The following is a 26,212-nucleotide window of genomic DNA, read 5'->3' on the forward strand; positions in this document are numbered from 1 at the left end:
GCCCAGAAAGATTGGCTGTGGGACAGTGATATGAAAGCCAGAGAAGGGGACAGTGATCAGAACTAGGATTTCATTGTCACAGGGAATTCGCAGGTGCGGAGAATCACTCCACCAAAGTAGTTCTGAAACTCCCCTTCCCAGCCGGGGGCACTGAGATGTTAGGGGTCTTCCTCAGGGTCAGCTACCACACTTAAGCCCTGGTGGATAGCTCTCTGCCTGCCATACACATGATACAGGGAAATAAAGCACTTTGTGTCCAGGGGGCTGATGAACTTTAACTTCTAGGCAGTCCGGTTTAAAGGCCTACTCCAGAAATTATTTTCCCATTCCTTTCACTGGAAAGTGATGGTTACATAGTCAGGAGGCACTCAGAAGCCTGGCAATCCCACCCCAAGAGTTAATGAAGCCCTTGGTATTTGTGGCCACCAGCCCCCTCCACTGGACCCACTCTCTGACTGAGATGGCGATGAATGAAGCAGGCCACCGGCCCGGCCCAGCCCAAGCCTCTTTCTCAAACCACATAATCCCTTCTCTGGACCCTTGGCAAGCAAGGTGAATGGGTCTCTGTAAATTCCCTTCATGGCTTAGCCAGTAGAGTAACAAGTAAGATTCCCACATGGCATCCTTCCTAGATATCCACCTGAGCCTTAAAAACCAGCCGCATCCCCCAAACAGATGTGAGTCCAGTGATTTGTCTGAAAACTGGCCGGACCCTAGATAATCTAAGGCAAGGTTCCATCTGCCTGTGCTGGGGCCTGGACTGCTTAATGTTCCCATCAATAATTGGGAAAAGTAAGCAAATCTGACACCCTGGGGCTAGGGGCCAGGCCAAAAAGCTCCTGGAGGTCAGAATGTGAGGCCAGCTGCAGCCAGAGGAAAGTCACTAGGAAAATCTTCTACCTTCTGCTCCCCCAGGAGGAAATGAGGGAGGAGGGGCCAGGCAGCTACTCACCTAGCCAGTGAAAGAACCAGGCCTTCTGAGGGGACCACAGGCTCAAACGTAGCCCTCAGTGTGGCACAGGACAACCCAAAGAGCTAACTGAAATGTAGTCTGCACTGGGAGTCATTGGAAGCCAAGCCAGGGAAGGCGAGAGACCCCTTGGCCTCTGCTTTGGTCTGTGGCATTGTGCCAAGTGCTGTACCAGAGGTGTTACGAAAGACACCAAGGTGAAGAGGCTTAGATAAGTGTAGACAGGGTGAGAGGGAGAGGAGGTGGGATGAGGAGAAGGCAGACAGAGATGGAGAGGGAGGGGAGAGACAGGGGAGGGGAGAGGCAGGAGGAAGTAAAGAGACAGGAGGGAGAGGGGAGAGAGGAGGGAGGGGATACTGTTCATGTGTGGCCACTGGAGGTCCCTCCAAAGGGACCTGGGATGGCTGCTGGCCTTCCCTAGGCAGAATGTGGTCCCACCCACTTCAAAGAATCAAGAAACAAAAAAGAGAAAGTCTAATCTGAAGAATGTCCAAATCTAATCCTCAGAATGTCAGAGAGAAAAGCCCTGGCCCCCTGGGCAGGGGATCAGATGCTGGCACTCGGTCCCTAGGCCAGAAAGAACGGTGACATCTCTAGATCCCTGGCCTGGTCAGCCGCATCACTAACCTAACACCATTTGACAAGTGTCTATTTTCCCTGCTTGTCAGGGGATTTGCTGGGGCTGACACACTGATGGAAAAAGGCAGTAATCCCCCCTCCCCCCAAAAAATGGAGTTTTCCAGCAAACCCACAAATCAATGCATACAAGATATGTTTACACCTCATTAACTAGGCTAGTGAGTACAAGCTGAGGGGCCAGGAAACATCAGACCACTCTAAACATTCAGTCTCAAAAATGATCTAATTCGAGTGTAAGACATCAGGGCCAGGGCTGCGGCCTTGCAAGTATCCGAGTGGGCAGGGGGATGTGGTCAGCGGGTGATGGGCAAGCCTTGGGCAGCAGGACATGATCCGGCCCGAAGGAAGGCTGGGAGGAGTCGCTGTGAGGTTTATGATGATCATTGCATTCTTATTATGACTGTCATCGTCAATATTAGTGTTTGGCCTGAGATGCACAGCCATAGGGCGCTCCAGAAAAAGAGCCCCGCCAATGGAGAGCGGCAGCTTCTCTGCAGCTTAGGGTCTGCCCAGGATCCCCCAGCCCGGACCATCTGTGGCCCCAGGGGAGGCTGGATTGAGGTCTCCTCGGCTTTGGCCTTTATCTCAATAGCAGGAAAGTAGATGCTTTCAGATTTTAATTATAAAAAATAAAGCAATGAAATTTTAAAAATATTATCCTCATCATCAAGACCCCAAAAGGCGTAGTTTCTCTCCTGCCTCTGCCCCCTACTGATGAGTCCACAATTTCATTTGGGAGGAAGGGGACACTTTGATCATTTACAAATAATGCTTGGGCACTGATGGGCCCTTGGCCCTGGCCCTGATGTGCCATACCCAGAAAACTCGCCTCTTGGCCCTTCCCTGGAATTATCCTCATTCTGGGATTTTCTTGCCTGACGCCCTCCAGGGCTCTGGGTCTTCGAGGACTCTGTTTCCTCCGGTACTCAGCTCAGGTACCACCTCCTCCCTGAAGCCCTCTCAGCTTCCAGGACCAAAGATTCCTGAATTATCTGGTATTTGTTTTTAGCGTCTTGTGTCTGTATTCATACATGTGCATGTCTTTCCTGTTGGAATGTAAGCTCCTTGAGGGCAGGAATGATTTCCCTTCTGTCTTTGTAATCCCCAGGTCTGCCATAGAGCCTGGCACCTAACAGGGGCTTGCTCCTGGACTGACAGACTCTGACGTTAGGGCTAGACTATCTAAAGTCTAGCGGACAGAGTGCTGGGCCTGGGGTCAGGAAGTCCAGGGTTCAAATCCAGCCCCGCACACTTACTAGCTGTATGACTCTGGGCAAGTCACTTAACCTTGTTTGCCTCAGTTTCCTCATCCATAAAATGGGGATAATAACAGTACACCTCCCAGGGTTGTTGTAAAGATCAAAGGAGATAATAGTTCTAAAAAACTTAGCGCAATGCCCGGCATGCCATTAATGCTGTGTGAACGTTAGAGGTTTCATGATGCTTCCCAGTCGTTTTTCTTAGTTGGGCAGAAGCGGTGCCTAGCGGGGCAGCTAAATGGTACAGTGGATAGAGCACCGGCCCTTGAGTCAGGAGGACCTGAGTTCAAATCTGGCCTCAGACACTTGACACTTAACAGTTGCGTGACCCTGGGCAAGTCACTTAACCCCAACTGCCTCACCAAAAAATAAAAAAAAGAAGGGGTGCCTAGGTTGTGAGCTCCTTATGTGATGGGGACGTTTCTCTTCTTCTTTGCCTCACAGCGCTTAGCACCATGTCTGGCACACAGTAAGTGCTTAATTATTGCTTGCTGGCTTGTAGCACCAGCTGCAGTTCAAGTTCTGGCTGACATTTCCCCCTTATCCTACCCTGGGAATCTCACTTAATCTCTCTGAACCTCAGTTTCCTGAGCTGTCAAATGGGGAAACACATGTATGTATGTATGTATGTATGTATGTATGTATGCACACACATACATATACATATACTATGCATATATGTATGTGTGTATATATATATATATACACATACACACACACACACACACATACGTGTGTGTGTGTGCGTGTATGTGTGCTTGCCTCACAAAGCATAAGCACTTTGTGAACTCCAGAGGGCTTTGAAAACACAGTTGCTATACTTCCTATCGCCAGAGGAGGCTTTAGAACGTGGGAAGGTCTTGCTGGACCTCAGAGAATTGAAACTTTCTCAAGAGAGAAAAACAAACTCTAACTTTCCCCGAAGTCCTTGCTTCTCTCTACCCAGGGAGGAGATAAATGTCTAAATGAAGGACCTGATTGAGGTCAGAGTTGAAATCAAAGCCTTCACCGTCAGCATATGGAGGCGCTGGTACCGGTCACCTTCTGTCCCCTCGCCCCACCCCCTCTGCCCCCCCTCCATTCCCCCCCCTCCTCCTGTGCCCCCCCTCCCCCCAACCCCCTCCCCCACCCTTACTCACTTTCCTCTGTTTCACCCACAGTTCCTCGGTGCTGGAGCCAATTCTCCTTAAGACTAAATTGGTGGAAAAGGGCTTTATTCTGTAGAAGAAGAGGAAAGGACAATGAAGGAGTATGCCAGATCCTTGGGAAAAGCACAGCTCCTTCCAAAAAGAGCAGGGGCCGAGGCTTTCCTTTGCAATAGGAAACGCACCCATCTAATCTCAGTGAGCACAGAGGTGGAGAGTCTGAGCCGAGCAGCCCGTCGGGGCTGGCCAAGCACTGGGGCCCCGGCTTCATCTCTGGGCGGTCTCTGGGACTGGCAGAGACCAGCCTTCTCTAGAAAGATCCCCTGACGTATCCCGAGGGGCCCTCTCCCTCGGCCCCCGCCCAAAGGCTCAACCGCCCACCATGACATCCTGATTTCCAATCCCCATATTTCCAAGAAGGCAACTGGGGCTATTTCATCATCACAGGACCCTGGCTCTGGGGCTGGAGAAAAATTCCTTCTGGGCAGCTCCGTTGTGCAGTAGACAGTGCATGGGACTTGGAGTCAAGAAGCCCTGAGCACAAATTCTGTCTCAGATATTTACCTTGGGCAAGTCAATTGACCCATCTCAGCCTCAGTTTCCTCATCTGTCACTTGGGGATGATAATTATAGCATCTACATTATAGGGTCGTTGTAAGGAAAAAAGCGCTAACGTATATATATTGCTTTGCAGACCTTAAATGTAAACGCTAGTTATTATTATCGTTGTTGTTATTGTTATTATCTAATCACACTTCTCATTTTAGAGATGAGGAAACTGAATCAGGAGAAGTGACTTGCCCAAGCATTGGAGGTGTGATTTGAACCCAGGCCCTCTTGCTCCAGAGGCAGGGCCCCTTCTACTCCATCACTCCAGCTCCCCCCACCCCATCCTCCAGATTCAGTTTGGGCAAATTTAGGACCAAGCTGTTAAGGAGGCATCTTTTATGCCCTCCCCCATCTAGACAGGGATTTATCCCAGCTGGCAGGCATTTCTCCTGTATTGGCTGACCTTCCTCAAAATCAACCAAATTGAACCCCACCAACATCTTTCTTGATCCAACAATTCCTTTCTAACCTTGAGTTAAGTTGCTCTCCTGAGTGGGTTTGCCCAGAGGTGGCATCGACTCATCTCTAGAGAGGCCAGGGGCCCGGTGGCATGTCAGACTCCACTCCCACATTGACTCAGACAGAGTCCAAGCAGGCCAGAGTCCCTCTGAGCCAAGCTCATGGGAATTCAATCTGATTTGCCCTGGCACGGGGGCAAAGGAAAGCAGGGAGCCACAGTCCTGTGGCAGCCCCAGTGGGGTCCTGTCATGCCCTAGGCAGGCTTCCTTTTAATCTTGAAGACGTGCCAGGAGAGGGCCAGCAGGGGAGGCTTCCTAAGGGGCATCCTCCTAATTCTGATGTAGAAAGTTGCCCCTTACCTTTCTGTGCGGTGAGTATTCATCCACAGTGCTGAAAAGAGGAGGCACAAGGTCAGACTTGGTTCAGAAACAGAGGCAGAGGTTGCCCTCCCCCTCCCAATCCCGTCCCCCGCCACATCAGGGTGTTGGCACTGAGAGATACCAGCCCCATCCCTGGCATACTCGGCAGTCAGCTCTGTCCTCCTACTGAGAACAGGAAGAAAAGAGGCTCAGTGTGGAACAGGGAAGTCAGAGTCAGCGCAGGACTTAGGTTCAAAACCTACTCTGTCACAACCCATCAGTGTGACTTTGGGTGGGTCACACGACTTTCTCCTCAGTTTCCTCATCTGTCAACATGAGGGGGTCGGGCTTGGGGACCTCTATGGTCCCTTCCAGGTCTGGATCTAGGACCCCGGGAGGCCCTGCCAGCACCTTTAGACCCTCCCCTTTCAGCAGAAGGCAGTGATGTGGATAATCCGAGCCAGACCCCCCAATCTGTGCTGGACTGCACTCCATCAAAGTGCTCGTTACTTATTGGCACCATCCAGCTGGTGAAATCAATTGTCTGCATTGCTTTGTGTGTGCAGAAAGGGTTTTCAAGGCAGACGCAAGAAAAATGTCCCTGCTGGACACATGGAGCCAGGCACATGCACTGAACTCTACTCAAGTGAGAAGAATGGCAGAGACATGTTGTGGGATACAGGTGCCTGAATTTCTCCTGCTGATGGCTTTGTGACGGCAGCACTGGGGGCATGGGTGAGCCAACCCATCCACTGACTTTGTAACTCCCAGCTGTGAAGTCAGAAGGGACCCTAGAAGTTCACTATTCCAACCCATTCTGCAGATGAGGAAACTGAGGTGGGGAATGATGACATGAATTAGGGCAGAGCCAGCAACGGAGGTCCTGCTTCTACTGTGCCATAGGTAACTCAGTGACTGAGGCTGACTAATGTCTGATATTAGAATGGCATTTGATGATTGTTTTTATTTTTAAACATGATTGTAGGCCTCATAGTGGCTATTCTACCTTTAAGATTTCAGCCCTATTTCCTCAGGTTGTTTGGTCATTTCCTTACATTTTTAAAGTACTCTTTCCCCCTATTGTGATAAGATGCAGAATGGAGTCACCAGGGATGAAAACTTGGCAATTCTGGTAATAACTCTCCCACTGTCCCTTCCCACCCCTGCCCCAGGCCCCCTGCCCCAAAGCCCAGAAAACAGACTGCATTCGAAGCAAGGATTATTTGGGATTAAGCTCACACAGAACACAATTTTGCCCCATAATCCTTCCACTTCCTCATGTTTACATAATAGTTTGATACCCTAGAAACAACACAGCGTGTGTGATGAGGAGCTGAAAGCTGTCAGAAGCAAGGCTCACTCTTCAGCCCCCTGTGTACCCCGACATGCTCCAAATGACTAAGGATGCCTCTGGAATGGAACAGGGAGGGCCACTGACCCGGGAAACTGACCAGATGAAATCACTGCAGCCCTTTCAGCTGGACCATGATGAATGTCATTGAAATCAAATGATGCTTTAAACTGGGATCAAAATTGCTGGTCAAGCAAGACACAGTTCAATCAATCAACAGGCATTATGATGCTGGACAGGGGGGCGGGCTAGGTGCTGGGACAAAGATGAGGCAGACCCTTCTGGCAAGGAGTCTACCGTGAGTTTTTTTTTTAAAGGGGCATCTGGGTTTGATGTGTTCTTCACAGCTCCAGCAGGGGAATTCCCACTCTTAGCATTTTAAAGCAGTATTTCCCCTCCCTTACCTCCCCGTCCCCATGTGGATTATAATGGTATCAGAAAATCTAATGATGATTTGGTGGTTTACTTACCTAGCTGACCAGGTGGGGATGGAGGGGGTGTTTAAGGTGACTTCCCTTCAAATTATTTAATCATGAACACCTAAGCACGAGGGGGATTTTTGCCAAATGAATCTTTCTAAATTGAAAATTCTAAATCTAAATTTCCAAATCTTTCTAAATTGAATATAAAGTCTCTAAAGACCCCAAAAGCTTGGGTCTTGAAGAATCTGTGACCTATTTATAAAACATCTTTTAAAAAAAAATCCACATATATCCTCAAGTAACTCCTTTCCCTCATTCCACGGTGATATCTCTGAATCACATCAAAACTAAAATTTAATTTTAGGTTAAATTTACCCCCCAAAAGCGCTTTAGTCTCATTTTAAGAAAGAAAAAAACTAGGAAAGTAGCCAAGGGTCAGCCTTGGAATCGGAACAGCTGGGGCTGAAGAAGCATCTCTTCCGCGTAGAAGTTTTGTGACTCGTCACCTCTAAGCTTACCGTGCACCTGTCTAAGACAATAAATTACAGACCTGCTCCAGGGGAGGGAGTCTCTCCCCCTGGGATGAAATCAGAGGTCTGGCCAACTCAAACAAGCAAACCTCGTTTGCAAACTGCTTCTGGTTTTGTGTTTTCTGGTTTGTTTAGGAAAGCATCAATTTTATCTACATCAGCGGCTACTTCTGTTTTGACAGGAAACCGGACAGATTCGATTTTTCTTTATTCCAAGAGACAACAAAGGTCATTATGGCTACAGGACCACAGAAAGCCAGGGGCTCATGTGGAATTCAGGGATCAGAGTGACTGCTTTTCAGTCCTCTGTCAACTTTTAAAACCCCCAATTTCCCAACTTGGTCTGTTGAGACTAATTTAAAAACGGACATACCAGAAGAGGGAAAAATGGAAAGAGGCCACTTACTGCCGTCGATGCATCCCAAGGATCTTCTGTAGCTCTTTCAGCTCCTTCTCAAGCACTGGATATTCATAGATGTCATCCAGGACATTCCTGTATATGGTCTGGACACACACACACACACACACACACACACACACACACACAAAGGCAGTTGAAATTATTTGATTAAAAGTCTTTTTAAAAATTTATGTAGTGCCAGGCATTGGGCTAAGTACTTCACCATGATTATCTCATTTGGTCCTCACAACTTCTTATTATCCCATTTTACAGATGAGGAAACTGATACAGAGTTTAAGTGACTTGTCCAGGGTCACACAACTAGTGTCTGAGCTAGGATTTCAATCCAGGTCTTCCTGATTTCAGACCTGGTGTTCTATCCGATGTGCCATGTGACCCTGGGCGAGGCTCTTAACCTGTTTGCCTCAATGTCCTCATCTGTAAAATAAGGATAATAATTTATAAAGAGCTCTTGGCACAGAGTAGATGCTGTATAAAGGTTAACTTTGCCGATGAGGAGAATGATTTGTGGACACAAAGAGGGAAAATGTAAACTCTTTAAGTACGAGGCTGGCTCTGTTAAGAGTGTTTGTATCTCCAGCACAGGGTGCCTGGCATGCAGGAGAGGCCTAATGAACGCTTGTTAAATGAATGGCATTGAAGACTTGGGGGTAGACAGCTCAGTCCTGACTAATCACTCACCTGGCCTACGGTTTATATGAGAAGAATTTCCCATACTTTTAGAAACCTTGTACTATAGAGAGCTTTATTGCCCCTCCCCAAACTGGGATTTTAGTCCACAAATACAAAAAACAAACAATCCCTTCTCTCAAGAAGCTGGCATAAACCTTGCAACATCATTTGTTGAAAAAATAAGTCCAAAACAGTAGACTTTAGTCAGAGACTACCACCTGACTCAGAAAATTTTGGCCTCAAACATCTAAACAAAAAAGCCTGCTCTCTTTGATTCCCAAATTCACATTCAATAAAAGGCTCTGGCATGGACTTTTTTCTTTAAATCAAGAATTCCAAAGGCCCTCCCACCCTTGAAGGCGGTCACTGACCATCGGAGGCCCCAGCAGCCCCCAGTGCTACCTTTAGGAACATCTTGGAGGGCTCGTCTTCAGACAGCCAGTCTTTGTACAGCCCGATCCACTGGGACACGAGATGCAAGACCTTCCGCTTTCGACGAGGCACGTCCGAGGTTTCTTCCTTGCCTTGATATTTCTTGGCAGAATAGGTGGAAAAGGTTAAAGAAAACATGTGGGCAGCGTCACATTGTGTTAAGTCCCAAAGAGGAAGGCCCTTGACTCTGAGTAGTGAGGCTCGCTTGTGGAAAAGAAAGGTACAGAAAGAACAGGAAGCACCCGTGGACGACAGGGAAACAAACGTCCCTGGAAAAGGAGCTGGGTAAGCCAGGGAAAGGTGGGGCATGGAGCAGCAGGTGATGCCCAAGAGGCCTGGCCTCGGCCAAGGCCAAGGCCTTCACTTCGGGTATGGGCCTGAGCGTCTTCACCTGCAGCCTCAAAGGGCCTGAGATGAGGGGATTTCTAAGGTCTCTTCTAGTTGCAGCCCCCGAGGCCTGGACCTGGCCTAGCCCCAATTCAACAGGGTGGAAGCAAGCAGGTCTACTGGAGTCTAGGGTGGCACGAAGGCGGGGACTCAATCTTTTTGGGACCCCTTTGGCACTACAGTGAAGCCTCTGGACTCCTCCTAAGAAAAATGCTTTTAGGGGCAGCTAGTTGGTGCAGTGGATAGAGCACCAGCCCTGGAGTCAGGAGGACCTGAGTTCAAATCCGGCCTCAGATACATAACACTTACTAGCTGTGTGACCCTGGACAAGCCACTTAACCCTACTGCCTGCCCCATCCCCCAAAAAAGTTTTTAAATGCATAAAATATATAAGAAGCCAATTACATTGAAATATAGTTATCAAAATAATGTAAAACATGGTCCCCAGGTTTAGACTTCCTGCTCTAAGAGGAGACCAGAACCCTGAATGTTAAATAGGGATCAGGGTTTTTTTTTTTTTAAAAACAAAACAAAACAAAAACCATTGGGCCTGGATCCTAAGGATTTGGGTTCAAATCCCACCCTTACATAGAACTCAGGTCACCTCAAAGAAGTCAGGCTTTCTGAGTGTTGGTCACCTCCTTAGCAAGATGAATGGGTTGGAATAGTTTGCCTCCAAGGTTCCTCACAGCTCGTAACCTATACTGCTTTGCCTAGTACAGGGAGAGAGCCCTAGCTGGGGAGTCAGAAGGCCTGAGTTCAAATCTTGCCTCCGACATCTGCGATCTGGGTGACTTTCGGCCAATCACACAACCCAGCTGGGCCTCAGTTTTCTCACATATAACAACTGACTTCTAAGGGCCTGTCTAGCTTCAGATAGATTGTAAAGTCCCGTAGCCTCCCTGGGCCTTGGTTTTCTGGCTGGGCTGGGTGGCCTTGGAAGTCCCTTCCAGCTCCAGATTTCTGGTCCCATAATCCTCTGCCCCTCGGGCTCATACCTGGGAGTGATAGCAGCGACCCTGAAAATGGCCAGCTTTTCTAGAGAGGTGAAGCGGACCATTAGTTCCATCAGGGCACAGGCCTTAGCCAACGCTTTTATCTCCCCTTGTGTTCTAGCCCTGGGCTCTGTACACAGTGGGTGTGTAAAAATGAGCATGTTTCCAAGTGCCCTTGTCTTCCCCACCCAGCGACAATCAGCAGGGCAGAATGTTGCCTGGGCATACCTGTAACCTTGCCCAGCTCATGAGAGCAGGCAGGGTTTGGTGCTCTCTGCTGGAATCGCCCTGTTTTTACGAGAGAATTCGAATCATAAAGTCAGCTTGACTCTTAGTTTGTGCTTTGTCTGCACCTTTTAATAAAATGTGGCTTCATCACAGACATGCCCCCTTCCCTCTTACCTCCTGCCCGCTCCTGCTCCCCCCTGACGCTAAACTCAGCCATTTAAACAGGTCCATTCTGGCGTGCAACTGGAGAAATCACAAAGCTGATAAAAGGTCCTTTTGGTTCCAGTGCGATGGCTAGGGGGTGAACAGGAAGAAGACACAGGCTACCTCTAATTACGTGCTTCAAATTGCCATTTTTACCCTTTGGTTTTCCTTGGAAAGGAACATCTTAATCTAATAGATGATGTTAATTAGAGGCAGTGTGGCGGAGGGGAAAGATCCTTGGTCTTGGAGTCAGGAATCCTTGGGCCGTGGATGAACAGTAGCTGTGTGGCCATGGACAAGTCACCTAACTTGGACCCAGGGACTCAGGAGAATGCTGAGTTACAAGGGAGTTGGCTGCTAACCTTCAGCTGGGGATGGAGTTTCTATACCAAGGAGTTGCTTCCACTAGTGAGACTGTGGAATGAATGCTCAGGTCCTGCCTATGGGACCAGGGTTTTCCTGATTCCCCACCCCCTCCTCTGTTCATTGGCAAGCCCTCCCTCTCCCATTACTGTGTGCCCCTTTGCACAGTCCTTGTCTTTGCTGACTTGTATGTGCTGGTAAGGTCCTAGCAGACAGGGACTATTTAATTTTGGTCTTTGCATTCAGAGTGCTGGAGAGGGCACATAATAGACATTGGTCAGGGAGGATATGATATTGTGCCCAAAGAAGAAGGAAAGGAATAACTTACAAAAGCACTTATCTTACAGGTACACACACACACACACACACACACACACACACGTATACACACACACGTACATATGCACTTATAGGTGTCTAGTGCATCTATTCCTCTCCTAATTGTACATGTGAAGAAACAGGAGTTAAATGATCTGAAAGGATCGCACAGCAGAGGCATGACCCAGACCCAGGTGTGGAGTGGTTTTCTGTTTCCTTCTCTGGCTCATTTTACAGGTGAGGAAACTGAGGCAAACAGGGTTCAATGACTTGCCCAGGGTCACACAACTAGTAAGTGTCCGAGGCCAGATTTGAACTCGGGCCAGGCCCAGCACTCTATCCATGGTGCCACCTAGTTAGTTGCCCCTTTTCCTATAAATACTTTTCTGCAAATTTAGTGTAAATAATGAGGCAATCATGGCTGACTTACAGATGACATTCCTCATCATTCTCATTGCTACCCTCAGTCCTGGGTAGGAATGATGGAAATTTAGAAGCTTTAAAACAGTTAAGATTGGCAAACATCACTGATTTTCCCACAATACCAGAAGGGGCAGGAGACTGGGGCCTCATGTGGGTCCCTGGAGACAATGCGGTGGTCAAAAGAGGCCTTCTCCCATTCCTGCGCTCACTAACACAGACTCCCCCACTGCCACTCTCCATGCTGCTCCCCACCACCCCCTACCCTATTATATCGTATAGCAGCCCAAGAAATGCTTTTAGCAGGAAAATGCTCTGAGTCGGAAACAATATACAGCGTCATGTCAGCCCAGAGATTTAAAAAAATTATGATGAACCAGAAAACATTGCTGGCCATTAGAATCTGGGTTCGTGGTGCTCCAAGGGGGTCATGTGAGTATCAAGTCACCGTCCTACAAGATCTCACGATGGGCTGAGACAGACTTCTCAGCTGTGCGTGACGGAAATGACTTCCTGAGGCGTGACCCACCGAGGAGACTGAGTCTTTCAACATCATGTCTACGTCTTGTCCATGACAAACAGTTAGTGTGTTAAATTGGGTTGTATCTGCTGTGGTTGATAACAACAACTCATATTCACACGGTCACATTGTCTACCTGGTCCAACCACACTAGGAGGTGGGTGCCGTCATCACTCTCATTTTACAGATGAGGAAACCGAGGCCCAGAGAAATGCCCCGTGACCACTTGGTGAAAAGGAAGGATGATGGGAATTGAGAGTCGTCTATTCCCACCTTCACATTTTGCAGGTGAGGAAATAAAGACCCAGAGAAAAGTCAAATATTTTGCCTGGACAGGGACAGGATTTGAACTGAGCTCCCACATTGCTGTTATTCAGATGTTACAACTGTGTCTAACTCTCTATGACCCCATTTGGGGTTTTCTTGGCACAGATAAGGAAACTGAGGCAAACAGGGTTAAGTGAATTGCCCAGGGTAACAGCTAGTAAGTGTCTGAGGCTGGATTTGAACTCGGGTCTTCCTGACACCAGGCCCGGTGCTCTATTCACTGAGCTACCTGGCTGCCCATCCTTGAACTCCTAATTTCTCACTGGGCTATGAAATGGGAATAACTTACCTCCATCAGGATACTACAGAGCAGCTAGGTGGCACACTGAAGACCTGAGGTCAAAATCAGCCTCAGTCACTAGCTCTAGGACCTTGAGCAAGTCACTAAACCATTAATAAACGTTTATTGGATTGGATGAAACCTCTCTGGGCCTCAGTTTTCCTCATCTGTAAAACAGCAGATTTTTTTTCTCTTTTTGGTGAGGCAATCAGGGTTAAGTGACTTGCCCAGGGTCACACAGCAGGTAAGTGTCAAGTGTCTGAGGCTGGATTTGAACTCAGCTCCTCCCGACTCCAAGGACAGAACTCTCTCCACTGCACCACCCAGCTGCCCCAAACAGCAGGACGTCACAGAAGTGTTGTGAGGATTAAATGGGAGAACGCGGGGAGAGTGCTTTGCAGAGCAGAGTGTCGTAGACATGCTGCGATGTTGCTCATGAATGACTCTCCCGGCATCCCGGCATCGCTGGAATTTCCCTCCGGAGCTCAGCCAACCCTGCCATTCCTACACCATGGCACCTCCACCTCCTCCCCCCAGTGCCTCCCCTTAGCCTTCTCCTTCTCAGGCTGGGCTTCCAGGCCCCGTTGTGGCCATTCCCAGACCCTCCACCTCCCCCCTTTCCACACTGCCTAGACTGTAAGCTCCTCAAGGGCAGGGACTCTTCTTCAATTTGCTTGTATTTGTATCCAGTGCGTAGTATAGAGCTTGGCACACAGCAGGCGCTTACTAAATGCTTAGTCTGTCTGTCTGTCTACCACTAACTCTAAAAACTTGTCAGGACACAACTACTTAAGTCTCAGTTTATCAAGGCTAAACACTTGCTTCCAAGGTTTCTAAGCCATTATAAACGAGCCCCACACATGACGTCATGAAATAACATCAACTGGATGTCTTCTCCATGACACGGGACATTTTGTCCTGCCACCCGCGACCAAGACTAGGTGGAACCACGATGCGTAGAGCTCTGGGCACAGGAGGCCCATACTCTTAATTAGCGGTATGACCCTGGGCAAGTCACTAGCCTCTTTCTGCCTTAGTTTCCTCAACTATAAAGCGGGAATAAGAAAAGAACCTACTTCCCCGGGTTATGGATCAAATACTGTCAGCTAAGTGCTTAGCAGAGTGACTGGCATACAGCGGGTGCTTAATAAATGTTCGTTCCCGTCTCCCATCCTGCCTCATTTTAACCTCTGGGACGAATACAGGAGCCCTTAACCTGCCCCGTGCTCCCCCACAACCTGGCTAATTGAGCGAGGCAGATGGCTTGGAGCACGAAACATCTGCTGGGACAGCGGCCTGCAAAGCGACCCACGGAGAAGGAAGGATATTGCCGCAACAGCGCCTGGCACAAGTCATCAGTGCTCATGAAGACGGTGTATGTGAGCAGGAAATCATCCAGAAGGGTCTCTGCGGAGAAAAGCAAACAGCCGAGGTGAGGGAGGCTGGCACCCACCGACCCGCCCCCCGGCGGGCCTGCCCGTTTACACGCACAGTTTTAGATCGCCTCAAGCGGGGTCCCTGCCCCACCGGGGCCCGCGGGCGTCGGGACCTGGGTCGGTAACGTCAGCGGAGGGGCTGGGGACAGAAACGAAGGACGAGCGCCCCTCTGGGAAAGGTCAGGAGTCTCCTGCATCCTGGTGGGATTCAAGCCCCGGGAAGGACTCGGGCGTCCTCGGCCTTTCCGGAGGCTGTTTGCCCGTCTATAGCAAGGGGGGCAGAGAACGAAACCCAGGGGGCTGGGAGGGGCTCTGAAGCCACTTGATGTAACGCCTGGAGCTGTAAGAGGGCTGAGCAATGACTAGGGATTTCTGATTCTTATCTTAGCCTGGCGGCACACGCCCAGTCGCGGGACCCACCCTCTTTCCTCAGCTGAAAAATTCCATCGGGCATTGATCTCTTTGCTGTGTGAACCCAGCGTGGGCCGGACACGGAGGCAGGGGGAATCTCGGCCCATTTTCCAGGAACAGACTTGAAGGGAAGAAGCAACGGCGAGCCAGGGGCCGGCGTCTTCCTGCATCCATCCAGCCCTGTGTCGTGGCATTGGGAATTCCCACCCGGATGGAGGCTGATGATTAGCTCGTCCATCCTGTCCAGTCTTAGGGGGTTTCCTAGGATGCTGAGAGTTGAAATGACCTGTCTGGGGTCACGTCCTAGTAGGTGCATCAGGCAGAGGCAGGATTTGAACTCAGGCCTTCCTGACTCTGAAGCAGGCCTTTTATACCCTCTATCACACCCCTTTTCCATATTCCCTGGGACAGTGGATTCAGAAACGGAGGGACGTTTTGTCCAATTTCCTTATTTTGTGGTTAAGGAAATTGTCCCGGAGAAGTTAATTAAGTGTGTTGGGGATGGAAGCTGAACCGGCATCTTCCTGATGTCGAGGCTGTCCTTCCGCAGCCACGATGCCCAGCTAGCTGTGGAACGCTTCTACCCGACCCTGAAAGTCTGAGGAAGTCTCTCTGCCGCGTTCACCCAGGGCTAATGCTTACCTCCAGGTCCTTTCTCTGGCGGCCCCCCCCCCCCCCCCCCCCGCCTGCAGTGGTTTCTTCCCATCTCCCACTTCTGCCTTTTGGAAACGACCATCCTTCAGTCCCTGATTCCCATCCCCACTGGCCTGGGGGTGAGCTCCCTGTCCTGCACCTCTCACGCTGCTGTCTGAGTCCCTTCTGTCCCTCTGAGCACGTGGATCACCATTCTCTACCTGGCTGGCCTCTCCCCTCCCCTGCCCCAGGTGAGGGAGTGCCCCAGGGCCCGGCAGAGGGTCCTGCCCAGAGCAAGTGCTAAGCTAGTGAGGCTCTAGACTGGTGAGCCTGGCTGACCGCTACCTGACCATATTGGAAGAGCCAGGCAAGTTTAGGCAGTTGGGGGCGCCATGGTGCACAAAGCACTGGACCTGGAGTAGGGAAGATCTGAGTGTGAATCTAGCCTCTGACCCTTACTACCTGTGTGACTCTGGCCAAGTCACTTAACTTCAGTTTACCTCAGTTTCCTCAACTGAGGATCAAATGACATAGTATTTGTAAAGTGCCTGGCAGTAGGAAGCGCTCCATAAATGTGTGTTTCTTTTGTTTTGTTTTGTTATTTTTTAGGCAATTGGGGTTAAGTGACCTGCCCAGGGTCACACAGCTAGTAAGGGTCAAGTGTTAGGTCTGAGGTGGGATTTGAACTCAGGTCCTCTTGACTTCAGGGCCAGTGCTCTATCCGCTGCACCACCTAGCTGCCCTTTAAATGCTTGTTTCTTTGGGCCTCAGTTTCCTAATCTTTAAAATGAAGGGGCCGGATGAGGTGACCTTTAAGGATCTTCCCATCTCCTGGTCTCAGATCCCAGAATTCTTTTTTTTTTAAATTTATTTTTTAATTTACTTATTTATTTTTTCCCCCAGAATTCTTTAGCACAGGACCGATCTTATCCTCATCACTCATATCCTCAGCATTAGGGAAAGGGAATAAGCATTTATGTGGCCCCTTTTATGTGCCAGGCACTGTGCTAAGAGCCTCACAAATATCATCTCCTTTGATCCTCACGTTAACCCTGGGATGTGAATGCTCTTATTGTACCCATTTTACAGGGCAGGAAACTGAGGTAGGGCAGCGGTTTAGGTCACGGAGGTAGGCCGGTGCCTGAGGCTCTTACGACCACGACCTTAGACGTAACTGGCCCACTCCACCCTGGAAGAGGCTTTGCTAATGAACTGAGCAGTCCCTGGCCCTGTGGGATGGAAGCAAATACATCTGATGTCCACTTAGACAGAGCCCTTCCCCCCAACATATGACAAATCCTCTTGTACTGAGGCCTCAGACCTCTCAATGCTGCTTTCACCTTGGCTCTACCCATACTGAATATTTAAATAAAAGCATCTGCCAAAGCCTCCATCATAAAAATTTAATTAAAAATTAAAAAAACAGGTTTTCTTTATCACTGCATAAAAATCACGAGTCTCCAGTGAAAATCCTACAGAAACACCCAGATTCCCAACGCTCTCGGCTGCAACCTTCCTCCATTTAACCACTCCACTGTTCCAACCTTCTTTTTTTTTTTTTAAATAAAGAGCATCCCTTCCCACTTGGTGAACACATCAGACATCATTTGTATTATTTTCTCTGGCATGGATTGCTGAAAGTAATTGAGTATGATGAATAAAGTCACCCCAATCAAAATAATGTACTTAAGGCATTCTCTGCCCCTAGTCTCTGCCTTTCACAGAGACAGGCGTCCTAGGTATCTAGAAATATTTTTCTAGGCAGCTAAGTGGTGCAACAGATAGAGCACTGACTCTGGATTCAGGTGGACCTGAGTTCAAACCTGGCCTCAGACACGTTAACACTTACTAGCTGTGTGACCCTGGGCAAGTCATTTAACCCCACTGCCTAGCCAAAAAAGAATAAAAAAACAGAGTTGTATAGATAGTGGAAATGCAAAAAAAAAAAGAAAAGAAAAGAAAAGAAAGAAAGAAATATTTTTCAAAGCTCAGTGGCCGCAGGGATTGGCCTCTCAAGACCATTCATCAACAAGAGCCAGCCTGGAAGGACCAGGACCCTCAACTACATCCCGACTCAAAAGCCAAAGTTGACATTCTTTTACTGCTCCTTGAAGACAGGCGTTAAACTTTGGGGGAAAAAGCAGTCTCGTATAGGAAAGCATCTTCCTCTTGAACAACTTCAATGCTCCTTCAAAAACCTAACTCTAGCCTTAATCCCAACACTCTGAATCAAAAGAGATGGGCCTGCTCCTTTGGAAAACCCAACTATCATCCTACAGGAGATCTTGACCAACATGAGATTTCTCCCCCACATGAGGCATGCAGCCTAGGTCACTGTGAAAGCTCCAAAGTCTTCAGCATCTTTAGGAGACAAATCTCCTGAAAATCTCTGTGGCCTCCATGGAGATGACTCCCACAGTGACTGCCTCAAGAGTTCTTAATGACCAGCATGTTGTCAGCACAGGGTAGAGACTGGACCTGGTACAGGGAAGACCCAGTGAAGAGTTTCCCTCCACCAAGCAGGCCAGCACCTTCCCTACACCTTACAGACTGAGAAGGCTGCCCGGAGCCCCAGGAGGGTGACTTGCCCAAGGTCACACATTCAGGATATGGCCACAATACACTTGGATCCGAGTCTTCCTGATACCAAGGCAGGCTCTCTAACCATCATGCCACACTGTCTCTCACGTTCTTACGATGTATAAATAACTCATCGATAACCCAAACACTAAAACGTGATTTTATAACCATCGCCCGCCTTTTTAACACCAATACTTGTCTGTGGTTGGCATATTTTTACAAGTCACAAAACACCATCATCTCCGAAGAATGAAAATGGAAGATCTCTCAAAGCACAATAGAGAGGCCCATGATGGGCAGGAGGCATTAACGAAACGCTGCAAACAAGACATTGTGGAGGAGGAGCAGGGCAAAGGACGTCATCAAGGAAATATTCATGAAAAAGTGAGTGGGCAGGTCAGTGAGTAAGGGATAGCATCTTAACGGGCAGCCCATAGGATGCTGACAGAAAGGTTGAAATGTCAGGAAGAAACAAGGAAGATTCCTCAGCCAGTATCTTTGGGGGACACATGAACCAGAGCTGCCTGGAAGGGAAGGGATGGCTGGGATGGAGCTACATTGTTGGAGACCACAGACCTTTGGGAATGACCATGAAAGTGGAGGCCAAGGAGAAATCCAACCCAGCCCTTCCCAGGGGTGTCCGAGGCCCAGTCATTGCCAATCTGGCTCCCAAGGTCATGTTTATGATGAGCATCACTGAGGAACAGCAAGGATTTCCTCTTATACACCTCTCCTTCCAAGGGTACTCAGGTGGTGTTCCAACATTTTTTTAGGTTTGAAGAAAAAGAAAAGACCTCACATTTTCATTTAAGAGCTTAATCATTTGGCTTTTTTTTTCCCTTTTGCTCTTAGTGAGTCAATTTCTCCTTTACAAGTTTAGGGGCTTCCAACATTGGGCAACTTCCAGCCTCCACCTGCAGCATACGTCACCCTTGTGCAGTGGCTCGGGAGGGGGTGCGACCCTGGTTAAGTCCCCTGACTACTAGAGGACAACTCAGTGGAGATAATGGTGCCTATAGCACCTGTCTGACCTGGGTTGTTGGGAGTCTCAGATGAGATAACTCATTTCAAAGTCGGTAAAATTGAAAGTGCCATGGAGGTGTCAGTCGTCACCCTCACCATCGTTATTTCTCTTGTGGTAGACTTTTAATGCTGGGAGGAACTTTGGAGGCCATTCTGTCCAACTCCCTCATTTTACAGACGAGCAAAGTGAGGCCCAGAGAAGTTACTGACTTTCCCAGTCGGGCTCATGCTGTTTGTACATATCTATGGATGGGATCTGAACCCAGACCTTTCTAACTACAAAGTCCAGGGCCCTATCCATCAGGCCCCGTTACCCCTCTGGTGACCTCAGTGGTACTCAGGGGACATTTTAAAAGATTTCACCTCAGTCCATTTGGAGAAGGTTCAGTAAGGCCTCTGAATCTCACTTTCATCAATTCTGTGTAACCTGGGGAAACTTTCAGAAGGAAAAGGTTCTGAACGGCAGATGGTCCTGGGGACAGAGCAACAGTTGTGGAGTTAAGAGGACCTGGGTTTAGATCCCACCTCTGATGCTTACTGGCAGTGTGACCTTGGGGCAGTCACTCCCCTTCTCTCTCTAGATCTCAAGTTCTTCCCATCCTCGCTGTCTACAGGTGCTACCATCATGAAGCTTCTCATCAGGGGAAATGCCTTTCAGAGGAAGCCAACGGAAAGAGTCTATGACCAGCAATCTCTTAGAGTGGTCAAACTAACCGTGGTCTGGGAATGAGACTCTGCAGAATTTCCTAATGATCTCTGCGTCTGCTCCCTGGCCTCCTGCAAACAGTGATACTCCCCCCATCTCATATGAACTTAAAACACTTCGCAAAGGTTTGAAAATGTTTTCCAGCTGAGGCTGGTGGACCTGACCTTTGCACCAAGAAGCACAGCTGGCTAGGGGTGCAATGGAGCGGCCTCCCAGGGCTCTGGACCTTCATTCCAGGAGCCCTGAATGCAGACCCAGACCCAAGTGCCTAGCTTCCTCTAAGCACGCAGTGTTTTCAATTGTAACCCTTTTAATCACAGAACAAAAACGCAACACTCCTGATAGCGGGGCTCTCTCTTGGTGTACTTATTTTGGAATCGAATGCTTATTACCCCTGTGGGCTCTCTGCAGCTCAGCCCACACATACGGTGCCCTCCCGGTGCTTGGAATGACCACACCTCTGGGCCCTGAAAGCTTTCCTTTTTTTCTTTTTAAAGATGGGGAGGCATTGAGTTTACACTCACTCCTAAAAAATATTGCTTTCAAAGACAGCATCTTATCGGGTGGATGATTGGGGAGACATTCTTCAAACGGTAGAAAACAATCTGAACATGCTTTTTTATAGCTAAGTACTAAACATCTCCCCCTTCCACCTTCATCCCCAGAACTTCCTTTGAGGACAGAAGGGTTTGAGTCCAAGCCCAGGAGGTCTTCCCAAAGACCCTGAAATGTTCCCTTCTGTAATTTCAGTCTTTCTGTAACTTCACCGCTACACGTCATTCAGCTTGTGGCTTCGTCAAGGCTATGAGCAGTCCGATAACATCCTTAACTTTACCGCTACATATTCTCCAGCCTGCAGCTTGGCCAAGGCCGTAGCAATCTGATAAAAAGAATGCACCCTGTCACAGACATGGGGTCTGAGGGCATGGGATCGGACCTTAGGGACAGACCAGCTCCACCCCTCCCCCATTCTGCTGATGAGAAAATGAGGCCAAGAGACTTTAGTGACTTACTCAGGGTCACAAAGCCAGCATCTGTCAGAGGTGGGCTTGGAAGCCAATCTTTCTGACTCTGAAACCAGGTCTCTATCCTCTAAGCAGCACTGTCTCTCAGCATTTTCAGAGCACCTTTTAAAAATTTGCAAATCACTTTACATAACTTATATCATGTGAGCCCCCAACCCCTGTGAGATAGGCACAAACCTAATTACTAACCACCAATTTACATGTTAGGAAACCGAGGCTGCGACAAGCAAAGTAACTTGCTGTTTGGTTGTGTCTGACTCTTCATGACCCCATTCGGGGTTTTCTTGGAAAAGATCCTGGAGCAGTTGGCCATTTCCTTCTCCAGCTCATTTTACAGATGAGGAAACTGAGGCAAATAGGGTAAAGTGACTTTCCCAGGGTCACACAACTAATAAGTATCCGAGGCCAGATTTGAACTCAGGTCCTCCTGACTCCAGGGCCAGTGCTCTATCCACTGTACCACCTAGCTGACCCTGGGTCTTTCTCCATCCAAAGAGAACAGTATATCCACTGTTTCACAGAGTGTCTAGAAGGTAGGGACAGGCTATGTGTAATTCAATTTGTGCATCACCAGCCATGCACAATTATGTCCTTGACTGATACTTTTTAATAAGGGAATTATTTTAAAGCCTTTACAGAAGCCCTCCTTCAATGCTTCATCATGATGCAGACAGACCCCTGGGCTCTGAGATACCTGTGATCTTAGCACAATGGTATGCAGAGCACCGTCTCTGAGCATCCAAGACGCTGTGAATAGAGCCCCCATCTTCACCCTTTCCTTCTATCCTGTACGACCTTTAGAAAAGATTCAGGCCGTGGCATCTACATACATTTCTCTCAACAATCAATCCCTCTGAGACTTTTCTTTCTCTCATGTTCTGAGTTATCTCACCTCTTTTCAGGTGACTTCCCAATCTCTTTCTAGCCCCAAACTCTCTTCTAAGAATGAGGCTTCATCAGACTAATGTGCTCCAGAAATAGCAAAAAGAAAGAGGCCCCCCCCAAGGCCCATTGGATCTGGAAGGCAGAAAGTCAATGAGCGTTTCAGAGTGCTGAGGGTCCAGTGTCATCTTACAGTCTGATCCTGCAATGTTAACAATTGGACAACACGTTCAACAACCTGGTATAGTCAAAACTCACACAAGGTGGGCGGGCAAGGATGGCTTATGCTGGCATAAATGGATGGAGCAAACACAGGTAAGAATCCAGCTCCATTGACTTATTGGAGAATAACTGAACAGTGGACAATGGTGTCACCAGGGACGGACCCATGGGAAGAAGCCATTTATTATTAAGGCAAAGATCAGAGACACGGGCATAAAGCACTTTGATGAACAGTACAGATTTATTATTTCCAGACAATCTCTCGGGTTCAAGCACCTGCCTACAGCAAAGGCGCAGCAGGGGCCACCATGCACAATAGGAGGACAATCGCACAGGTCTGTCTGAGTGCCTGCCTGCTGTGGCGGCGGGCTCCCAACAACTGCAGATGTATCATGCTAATCTTGGTTCTGGAAAGAAGCTGATTTAATGCCTCAAAATCACATGGAATAAAAGCAAAAATGACTTGAATATTAATATCTTAAATTAGGACCCAGGCATACACAAAGTAACTCCCAGGAATAAGTCAAATCTTTCTATCGGAATCCATTTAGAAGGATAGCATGCCAGGCGCCACACAACAGCCTGTATTATCAGTTTCCTTTCTGAACTTGGAATGAGGCCCTCTTCTAGCTATAAATGATTTCTCTTTGCAAGGCTTCAGTTTACTGAGAATTACTGGCAGAGAGAGAGTGGGCATCTGGCTAGCAAACTAAAAAAATAACTGCCCCTATTTTTATAATAAAATAATGATAATAACAAATCAAAAAGCATCTAAATGGATGCAAAATAATTTGGGAAGAACTGAGGAAACATGGTAAAGTAGACAGAAAGATCTGGGTTCAAATCTTCCTCTGGCTGTGTGATCCCGGGTAAGTCATTTACCATTTCAGTGACACTCCCCCCCCCACCAGGCAGCTCATCAAGGCAAAATGTCTCAGAGAAGGCAGTGACCTCCAATGAAAGAGTTTCCTCATCAGCTGTTCCTTCTACCAGTGAAACCACAGGCTCATTCTGTCGCCTCCACCTCCCAACCTCTTCCCCCCTCCCCCCTCCAGATTTTTGTTAATAAAGGGCTTGAAGTTTTGCAAAGAGTTTGAAATTCATCCTATCATTTGGGTTCAGAAGAACTCTGTGAGAAAGGTGCCATGTGTGCCGTTAGCCACCTTCCTCAGATGGGGAAATTCCAGTGAAGAGACCTGAACATGCTCTCACACGTAGCAACTATCTAAGACAGCATTTGAACTCAGCTCTTCCTAGGTCAGCCCACCACCCTCCCTCCTAAGAAAATAAGATGGAGATTTTGAGGGTCAGAGGCAGGATTCAAATGCAGCGCTCTCCTGCCTCCATCTACAGCGCCCTCACCCTGGGATCCCTCAATAGGGATGGAGGTATCTTAGCATCTGAGTCACAGGAAAGTGAAGAAGTCGGGGTCTGGGGATTGCAAGGGAACATGGCTCTGACTTTCAATCCCATGTGCCCTGGGCAAGCTATTCACTTCTCTCATTTCAGTTTCCTCATCTGTCAAATGGGAGTAATCATAGCACCTATCTCACAGACATGTGGAAAGGATAAGCCTTAAAGTGCAAAAATGTTGGCCATTGTTGTGGTATACTCATCATGCCAAATTAAAGAGGACTTGACTAGACTCTTTCGTTTTCTTCAAGCTCAGCACTGGGCTCCGCATTCCTGAAGGGACAGGATTGAGCATCCTTTTGCTCTGCACTTCCTTCTCTAAATCAACAGGGCCTGACTGGCTCAAGTTCCAGCAGATCACTGGCTCACTTGCCCCCATCCCAGGGGCACCTGGGTAAATAAGGGGGCGGCCACAGGGCCATGACTCAGTCGAATTCTGCCTGTGGGCAGCCGTCAGTCACTCGCAAACTTCCTGCTGTGCCCATTGGATCAAAGGCCCTCTGATAGCCCTTCCCAGAACTCCCAGGCTGCTCTGCTGTGGGGTGGGGGACCTCAAGGCTGGGCCAAGGACAGCTCAGGTTCAGACAAGCTCTATTGAGAGGAACGGCTTCTATTACACGCCTGGCAACCAATTCTCAGTCAATGGATTGGTTGAGGACCAGCTGAAACTGATTCAAGAGGGTCCGTTGCTAGAAGGCCAACAACTGGGTAGGGCCTGGGTAAGCCCAGCAACTCATGAGACTATCAGAGAAAGGCAAGGAAGGGCAGCCATGCTGGCCAGAGGGGGCAGACATGGCTCCCATCAAAAAGACCTGGTTTTTCTTCTGGAGCATATAATCCTTCTCTTCCCATGGGCTCCAACCCCTACTTCCCACAATGAACGTGGAGATGGGAAGATCTGAGTTCTGAAACCGCTGGAGGGTGATACACACAGACACACAGACACACAGACACACACACACACACACACACACACACACACTTACATATATACTTTAAAATGATGCAATCCTGTAATGGCTGTAGTCAATCGATCAAAGGACAGATGTTCGCAGTTGAGATCTCTACACTTAAGAAGAAAGAATAATGATAACGTCTCGAATTGGCACAGATAATCACTCAGAGGTATTTGATGACTTTTTGAGCTGGAAATTAGTGATACCAGAGCCTTAGCAAACCCCTTAAAGGTTTACAGGTGCTAAGAGCTGTCAATCACAATAGATTTCTATCTCTTCAACAAAAGAGAAAAAATAATTGTATTTCCAGAGCCAAGGCCCATGTTGGGTTTCCATGTTGGAAATTTCATGTAAGGGAGGTATAGAAAATATTCAGAAACACAAACCTCAGGGACACACGTGAGGTGCTCAGTAAATTTTTTAATGTATTAATTGACAAATGAGGAGAAGTCATTTTCAGGGTGACTCTTTGTTGAGATGGGCCACTGAAAACACAATGATGGTGGTGACTTAACAGCCTTAGCAATCTACGAGGCATCTCAGCAGCGGGATCCGAAGTCTGCACCTGAGAGGCCTTCTCTAGACCAGCCTCCTCATTTTACAGCTGATGATCCTGAGGCTTGGTGAGCTTTGGTGATTTAAGTCATCTAGGGAGCAAGTGATGGGGCAGGATTTGAACTCAGCTCCTCCCCAAGAGAACAGGCTAGTAAAACACCCACTAATCACTACTGAGCCATACAAGAAACCAGGGAAGGATTCAGGGCTAAAAGGGGACACAGAAGTTGGCTTCCCATCTTTGAGACGCTGCTGTATCAAAGAGAGATTGGGTCTATTCTCTGTGGCATCAGAGCATGAAATGAGGCCAAATGGTGAAGATTACAGGGAGGAAGGTTCCAACTGACCATGAGGAAGAGCCTCCTCACAACCGGAGATTGATGACAACCAAGGAGCACAATGAGCAGCTTCCTTCTGGGAGGCTGCTGGGATTGTTGAAGGCCAGCCGCATGTAGGAGATGGCAGCAGAGCTAACCTCTCAAAGGAGCTCGAGATTCAGGGAGGCAGAGGAGGGAAGGGAGAGCTCTTTGCAAGCTGGTGCAAAGGTGGCAGATGAAGTGACTCGTGGCCAGTCTGGGTGGAATGAAAAGCATGTGCAGCAGAAATATGGAATCACTGGGAGAGCAAGGTAGGCTCAGGTCAGACTGGGAAGGGCATTCAATGCCAAGCAGAAGAGGGGGCATTTTATCCTGAAGGAAGAAGGGAGACAATGAAGCTTCCTGAAGACCCAAATGAGACAGACGTGCTTTAGCAATGTCAGCTGGATGGCAGTGCAAAGGGTTGAAGGGAGAGAGGAGATCTGAGAAGCAGGGAGACTGATGATGTTGGGACCTAGTGCCTCTGCAGCATTCACTGCCAGCCATCTCTAAGGGATAGGCTGTATCTGGATGTAAGGTGCTCCAGGATGGGGATTCAGAAGCACACAAGGGTTTCCATTAACCATACAGAGGGAGGGATTCTCCCAGAGTCCCTGCTGCTGTGGGGACAGCTGGAGGGAGAAGAAGGCATAGGAGGGACATTATGCCCAGATGTGTGCAGGTACCAGTGGTGATGGGTGCAG

The 26,212-nt window shown here is 48.5% G+C and overlaps 1 protein-coding gene across 4 annotated transcripts in view; it reads right to left on the reverse strand.

Annotated features, from left to right (window-relative positions):
- Positions 1-26,212, reverse strand: part of RAPGEF5 (Rap guanine nucleotide exchange factor 5) — a 240,308-nt gene that overhangs the window by 40,807 nt on the left and 173,289 nt on the right. For all 4 annotated transcript variants that reach the window (XR_013485165.1, XM_020993209.2, XM_020993210.2 and 1 more), the window contains 5 exons: positions 14,639-14,717; positions 9,239-9,383; positions 8,150-8,247; positions 5,441-5,471; positions 4,008-4,086 (listed from right to left, as the gene is read on the reverse strand). Coding sequence is in view for 3 of the 4 variants with exons in the window: in XM_020993209.2 (XP_020848868.1) it covers positions 4,008-4,086; positions 5,441-5,471; positions 8,150-8,247; positions 9,239-9,383; positions 14,639-14,717 (432 nt within the window). In the remaining variant the exon portion in view is untranslated. The remainder of the gene's footprint in view (positions 1-4,007; positions 4,087-5,440; positions 5,472-8,149; positions 8,248-9,238; positions 9,384-14,638; positions 14,718-26,212) is intronic.

This window comes from Phascolarctos cinereus, unplaced genomic scaffold (genome assembly GCF_003287225.1).
Source record: "Phascolarctos cinereus isolate Bilbo 61053 unplaced genomic scaffold, phaCin_HiC Scaffold_1;HRSCAF=81, whole genome shotgun sequence".
In the NCBI taxonomy this organism is placed as follows: domain Eukaryota; kingdom Metazoa; phylum Chordata; class Mammalia; order Diprotodontia; family Phascolarctidae; genus Phascolarctos; species Phascolarctos cinereus.